Raw genomic sequence first — 7,500 nt, 5'->3', positions numbered from 1 at the left:
ATCCCAACTAGCCATTGTTTGCATCATCAGCATATCTGCAGAATTGCAAAAATATCACTAAATGAGCTCAGAGATATTCAAAATCGTTTTATGTTGAGTTTTAAGTGATGCACTCATTTCTGTTTGCTATTGTGAGGACTCAAAAAAAAAAAAAAAAAAAAAAAAAAAAAAAAAAAAAACTGACAAGGGAAGAAGTTGCCACTAATCTGCATAATTATTTTCCCCACCTCACTCAGAGTGAGGAGGATATACCTTGAAGGTCACCTCTCTGTGGACAGAGTGTGTGCGTGTGCTTTCATGCTGATCATGTAGCGTGGAGGTGAGAGCGAGCTGTTTGTCTCAGCAGTAAACTCCCCTTCGGTCTAATGATGTCTTCCGCTTCATCCATCTGAACCAAATACCTTTCTTCTTCTCAGCACTTAAATCTCTTCTTCACCTTTGTCTCCCCCCCATCACAACTTTTTCAACCGGGTTTGTCCCACACTGCGTTCCGTCGGCCACATTAATGTCGTAAGCACGCAGCAGAGGCGTAGATCGTGGGCACGCTCACGCTCCGTCTGCCATCAGCCATTGCTCCAGCGTGGCCGGATTTGCGTGCTCTCCTCCTCTGTTCAGTAGGTGGGGTTGCTATGGAGACAAGCATTCGCAGAGCGGATGGGAGTGATCGGTCTGCATTGCACACACACACATACTCATCAGGGCTAAAAATAGAGGGCTGGCCTTGCAGGCTCCCTCTCTGAATATTGATCCTTATCTAATGATGCCTCAGAGGAGAAATGAAAGAGGGCAGAGTATTTGAGAGAGGCCGGCTTTAATTTTTTTTTTCTTTTTTGGGGAAGTGAGCTTTTTGCTGATGTGTAACTTCTTCCTCATTAGCTTGATTCCTCCCCTAAGCTCAGGCCATTTTTAAAAGTGCAAATTTCTTTACTAGTTCGTCTTTTGAAAACGTGTAGTACATCCTCAAAGGAGAGCCAGGTGTTAGCTTTCCTCGAGGAGGTCACAACGCTGATTAAACTGGACCATTAACCTAATATGTTCATTACGTGAAGAGACACAGGGTAAGATTGATGTCAGGCTCTACAGGTAAATCGCTTCCCATTTGTATCAGTCTCTCACACCTGGAGGGTCATTTGTCTTTGTTATCACTCCTGAATGAAGATGCAGAGTTCAGTGACCAGAGTCACCTCAGCAGTGATGCAGGTTTCTCCCCTGTTTTGCACTTGGTCTTACTTATGATTTTCTTTTTTTTTCTTTTTTTTTTTTTTTTTTTTTTTTTTTTTTTTTTTTTGAAATATTTGTAGGGCCTTTTTATTATGCAGCTGACGGAGAGATTATACAAAATGAGGGGAGGGGGAGAGATGGGGAATGGCATGCAACATAGATTCCCAGCCATTGACATTGTGGCCCACAATCAGCGCCTCAAACAAGTCTCCTCACTTGTATTTTGTTGCTTCCACATCTGTAGTTAACTTCAGTTTGTCCAGACTAAGGAATAATTTGATACATTGCCAGAAAACATGGAGTAAGACAGAAGTACAACACTCCAACTTCTGTTCACTTTCAGAACAGGGAAAATCCTCGCCCTCATGTCCTGACCTACATATGTGTTAAAATAAAATAAAAAAACTAACACACATGTTAATGTTAACCCAACTAATTTTGTCCAGTATTTCTACACTTCTGTATCGGTTAGTTTTTGATAACTTGATTAAAAAAATAATATGTTTAAGGATATGCACCATGTTATTTTAGTATATATTACCATTTCAGACCTTAAATGGTGCTCAGACCAACTTTGGTCCTTCAGCGGGGATGCTATAAGCAAAGGGCTTTGACAAGAAATTGCAGGGTTGCCCAGCAAATCAAATTAATGAAATGTGAGAGTGCACATTCAAGTTGCATTGGATTGCGATTTTTATGAAGAAAGATGAAATGATTGCCACAATGATATCTTCGCCGAGTAAGTCCTTCCTCATTATATCATAAACTGGTGCAGCGTTTTAGCTTCTCGTAAACCTTCAAACTCTTGGATCCCATACTTAAACTTGACTTCCTGGATAGTATTTTCATTTCTCAATGGTATCTGAAGCAACACAGGACTGTATCATTCTAAGCATCTGCTTAAATCTCATTGTTAGAGGCATTCTGGGCATCAAATTGGCCTAGATGAAAGGGAAAAAAATGGAAATTGGGATTCACTTGTTTGTTGTGAAATTCCACTGAAGAGTAGCTGAATAGTGAGAGAGTAAAACATTTCAGCTCTCACGTATAATTGATTTGTGAAAAAAATAAAAACATCAGAGCTTTTTTGGAACCAAGATTTTTTTTCATCTCTACTACATTTTTTTTATTTATTTATTTTTTGCTCACACCAAGCTGGTGAGGTGCCAGACACTGCCATCACCAGGACGTCGGTGTCTAATTACATCTGCCAAGGTGCGAAAGCACTCAGAGAAGCTTTAATTATACCTATCTCACCCACTCGTTCTGTCTGCCGCACTTGTGCCCGCTTGTGTGACAACTGAAACCATTAAACATGTCGAGAGGAAAAGACAGGAGAGCTGAACGAGAGGGACTGAGAATTGGGAGTAAAAAGTGGGAGGTCTTAGCAATGTTGAAAATGTGAATTTCATTTGCAAGGGATTGTGAATTGATGGGCTGCTTATCTCCCTGTGGTGTGTGTGTGGGTGGGTATGGAGTAATGAGGCTCAGTGCAGAGTGCTACAGCAGGCTGGAGGAGCAGAGGGTTAATGAAGTGCACTATTAAGAGCAGTTTGGTAAATTGCTGTCAGCTGGCCTCATTGATAAAACAAGAGGATCAGCAACTCACTAATTTGAAATCATCCTCCTTAAAAGCCAGTTCTGGTTTCATACAACATTGGTTTTATTCTTGTAGCTCTGGTCACCGTTTCTATCAGTAATAATAACCTTCAGTTCAACGTTAACAAAACTTATTTGGAGGAGAACAGTAGAATTATTACCCTAACTGTCTGTCCTAAACTTCAATCTCCAGGGCTGGAAATTGTTTTGAACTTCTTATAAAGCCACCTTAGTTTAATTTAAATGTGGGGATTGTTTTGTTTTTACAAACCCTTTCTTTAACAAAACGGATAAACAAAATGCTTGAAAGTTAAACACAAGCAGCTGTATAAAGTAGTCTAAAATTGGTAAAGTGATTTGGATGATTTTTTTTTTTTTTTTTTTTGAATACAATACTATTGTAACAGAGCAAATGACGGCTGAAACTACAAAAATAAGACCCAAGTTGTGATAAACCTGAATTATCCTTTGTGTTGCTCTAGGATATAAATGCTAACATGAACTCATTCAGCCATGTTTGTGTCTCCAGTGTGAATTTCAAAGAGCCAGAGGCGGTGCGAGCGCTGACCTGCACCCTACTGAAGGAGGACTTTGGTTTGACCATCGAGATCCCTCTGGAGCGCCTCATACCCACCGTCCCCCTCCGCCTCAACTACATCCACTGGGTGGAGGACCTCATCGACGGCCAGAAGCAACCACGCAGGGGCATTGACATCGGTAGTTTATCTGTGTTTTAAGTAGGGTTGGGCATCGTTTGGATTTTAACGATTCTGATTCCGATTCTTCCTTTCGATTCCGATTCTTTGAGTGGTGGAGTTGAAACGGGTCACATGCTTATTTCACAAATAAGAGAAAAGTTTTATTTTGATTCAAAGGTGGGTTGCAGTTTGGCAGGCTTTTTCAACATAAAATAAAGCCACACTAGAGCACCACTTACTGTGCTCCATGGCTGCAACACAACAAGCACCTGGCCGCTATGGAAACCCAAACTTGAGCATGTTAAATTGAAAAGTGAGATCGGATTTGAAACCAAATCCTCCAAACGATTCCTAAACGATTCCAATAAAGAAACTATTCCGATGGAATCGTAATTTTTGAAACGATTCCGATTTGAAACTTCTCTAGGATTAGGCACTGATTAGGGTTAAGTGCCTTGAAGTCAACGGTCGCAGCGCTGCCTGGAAGACGTTGGGGGGGGCTTAAAACCCCATCGAGCACATTGGTACCACCACAACTATTTGTGTCATTTGCTTCACATCTTTTACAGTGTGTGCGATAGGTTTCGCTTTGATCATTGTGGCGAGGATGCTCCCAATAAACCAAGTTGACTTTTCATGTAACTGAGGGGGAAAGAACGCACAAAAAAACGTGTTTGTTCAAGTGAGTGCCCCCACAGTTAATTTGCGTTTGGGACCACCGCTCTTGTTTATTCTGGATGTGGCTTCCCGCAGCTCCGAGCGGCACACAAAATGTCAGTTGGTGCTTCCAGCTGGTATACATGAGCCCAGTCATTCCCAGTGTTCCCAGCACTTATCAGCCAAATCCCCATCCACATGTCACAGCGTGTTTGCCGTTCTGTCTGTCAGAGAAAAAGCTGTCTGTCCATGTGTGGGTGGGTGGGCGTGGGTGTGTCCGTGTCCCCTCTTTAGGACCTCAGGTCACTGATTGGTGACCCTTAATCTTTCTGTAAGCAGATTGAAGCTGTCTGCTCCCTGATTGATCACCGCTGGGTGTTTCCTTCACTAACTGGTGCCACTTTTATCTGAGCCTGCACTGAATTATGCGGTTGCAGTTGTTGTTGTATGTGGATGATTTAATAACAGCTGCTGGAACTGACATTTATTGTTCATTATTGTCCCTTACTTTATACAACATATTTCCATGTTCTCCAATGAAACTCATAACCATTCATCATCCTAATGAACTCACACATCCTCAAGCTGGCAAAAACGCATGTGTGTGTGTGTGTCCTCAGGCACTGGTGCGTCTTGTATCTACCCCTTACTCGGAGCCACAATGAACAGCTGGTACTTTCTGGCCACAGAGGTGGACAACATCTGTTTTGACTACGCTACGAAAAACGTGGAGCAGAACAACCTGTCTGACCTCATTAAAGGTAAATGTAGTCCAGTCATCCTGAAGAACTATGCATCCCAAGACATTAGACTGCTGCATTAAAACCTTTCTGTGTATTGTTGGTATATTGTCTCACCTAGTGTGTCTATATGACTATGCAACTTTGGCAGAACTGTGGCCACTGTGGCTACAAGTAACAAATTATGGGATAATGGTAAATGCCAAAATGTAAAGTAACATTAAAACATATATAATCTGTTTGATATCTAACATTAGCCTCCATAAGCTACTGGTAATACCAGACCAGACCAAGGAAGGCTGTAGCAGCTGTCATATAGTGAAAATGTCATCCTAACTTTTTAGACACTGTCAGTTTTGACATAGTCTGTCTTTTATCAGCAAAACTTTCAATTGCACAGTGCGATCGAAGGCCACACTTTTAGACTGAGAACTAGTTTCTGTCATGATTGTCAACTTTGTACATTGTTTAGAGGCCTTTTGCCTTGTTTAGTTTTTTTTTCCCAAGAGCTGTCATGATTAGCTAAAACATTGAACTTACAAATCCCTGCCTCACTTCAGTGTGTTTGCACTTTCCTAGTTGTCAAAGTCCCTCAAAAGACTTTACTGATGGACGCCTTAAAGGAAGAGACTGAAATAGTATACGACTTCTGCATGTGCAACCCTCCTTTTTTTGCCAACCAGCTTGAAGCAAAGGTGAGCGTTTCCCTGCCTTCAAAACGTTTTACTGATGTCCTGAACTTTTAAATTCAGAATGGATAGATTTTGTTGAACACTAGTGTTTGGCTCATTGAGAGTAAACACTGCCCTTGTTCAGTGTGTTTGTTTACACGATAGTAACAGGCTTCTAATAGGATTTTATCTTAATCTCGGTCTGTCTTGTTGCTCTCTCCAGGGGGTAAACTCCAGGAACTCACGGCGAGCTCCTCCAAGCTCAGTGAACACAGGAGGGGTGACGGAGATCATGGCGGAGGGCGGGGAACTGGAGTTTGTCAAGCGGATCATTCATGACAGCCTGCAGCTCAAGAAACGCTTGCGGTGAGCTAAGGAGCCGGACTGTGACCTGCAAAATCAAAACTGAACCCAACATGATTTCTTCCCATAGTTGCAGATGTATTTTGTGTGTGTGTGTGTGTGTGTGTGTGTATGTGTGTGTTTGGGGAGCAACACAAATACAAAAAGTAAAACGTGAAAAAAACGTGCGTGTGTAAGCAAATGTAAACCAGAAACTGTTAGTATTCAGGGTTACATATCTGAAGTGGCAGATGGATGAACAAGAGCGCTGCAGTTTGGTTCTCTTTGGAGAGGATTCAAGAGGTTTAAATGGCCGCTGAGAGCACCAGTGAAGGGGAGACACCAAGAGGTGAGCTGTGCAGATGGGTCGCTGCACATTAATGGAGCTGTCACCCACACTTGGTTTAATGATTCTGGCACAAGCTCACCCTGTGCTGTATCCGGGAGCCCACTGGGAACAGCTGTGTTTTGATGAGTGGGTTGTGGTGTCTCCAGTGGCCGTCACTTTACCCTCCCCCATTACCAGGGCTGTCACCGGGGCAGCAGAGTGAAACACGGATAGAGGGAGCTGCAGAATGGTGCTATTAAAACTCATTAGACATGCTACACCTGCTTTGCCTTCTGTGTGTGTGTGTGTGTGTGTGTGTGTGTGTGTGTGTGTGTGTGTGTGTGTGTGTGTGTGTGTGTGTGTGTGTGTGTGTGTGTGTGTGCGTGTGTGCGTGTGTGCGTGTGTGTCTCTCTCTCTCACTGGAAAGATGAGCGGCCCTAAGAGGGACCCAATCTTAACGCCTGCTTCTGTGTGACTATGTTATGATTGTGTCGCGAAGAAAGGAAGTGAGAACGAACGCAGACTTATTAACCAGTTTTGAGGATCAGGCCAACCCAACCGCAGCTGGCTGTCACTCCCAAATGCATGCTGCGACACCAGAGCCACCAGGTGTCCATGGAAACATTGCAAGCTTCAACGATTGGTCCTTTGAGACGCCCTCGCCACCCTGCCCTGCTCCTCTTATTTTTCTTTTCCTTCCACTGAAGTGTAATTACTGTCAGATAGGGGCAAGCCACCTTAGCTACCAGTATAACACACATCCAAAACCCCAGTTAGAAATGAGCTAATACTCCTCATTTATTATGCCATTGATATGAAAATTGCCATCTCTGCTAATAAGATTGTAATCATAAGTGCTTCATCACGTGATTAGAGAATATGGATGCCGATACAGATGCACACTCTGGGATGTTTGAAAAGCCGACGGTGGAGGAGGGAAGTCGGAGAGCTGCTCTGGGTGTTCCTCCCCGCTGTGTCAAAGTGGGGACCATCTGTGAATATTAGAGGTGTTCCATATTTCATTGTGTCAACCGAGGCGGACATGTTGCTCTCCCCCTTCCCCTTCACCCCTTGTGGGCGTCTTCGTACCTCCCTAACCTGATTACAAATAATTCAGATCAGAACGGTTTAAAAATGTGATTTCTGCTACAGTCGTTGGGTGTGACTGTAACTTTGTACCTTTTTTATATTTAGAAATATGGCTTTATAAGGACTTAGGTATTGATTCTGAGGTGAACTGTCCC

General features: G+C 42.9%; 1 protein-coding gene across 2 annotated transcripts in view; it reads left to right on the top strand.

Moving 5' to 3' along the window:
* The window catches only part of mettl16 (methyltransferase 16, N6-methyladenosine), a 32,853-nt gene that overhangs the window by 14,113 nt on the left and 11,240 nt on the right, over positions 1-7,500 (top strand). For both annotated transcript variants that reach the window (XM_028573229.1, XM_028573228.1), the window contains exons 3-6: positions 3,350-3,537; positions 4,796-4,936; positions 5,495-5,610; positions 5,810-5,952. In XM_028573229.1, coding sequence (XP_028429030.1) covers positions 3,350-3,537; positions 4,796-4,936; positions 5,495-5,610; positions 5,810-5,952 — 588 coding nt within the window. The remainder of the gene's footprint in view (positions 1-3,349; positions 3,538-4,795; positions 4,937-5,494; positions 5,611-5,809; positions 5,953-7,500) is intronic.

Source organism: Perca flavescens, chromosome 3, assembly GCF_004354835.1.
Source record: "Perca flavescens isolate YP-PL-M2 chromosome 3, PFLA_1.0, whole genome shotgun sequence".
NCBI lineage: Eukaryota > Metazoa > Chordata > Actinopteri > Perciformes > Percidae > Perca > Perca flavescens.
The sequence above is the reverse complement of the archived record's forward strand: the minus strand, read 5'-3'. Positions and strand labels throughout refer to the sequence as shown.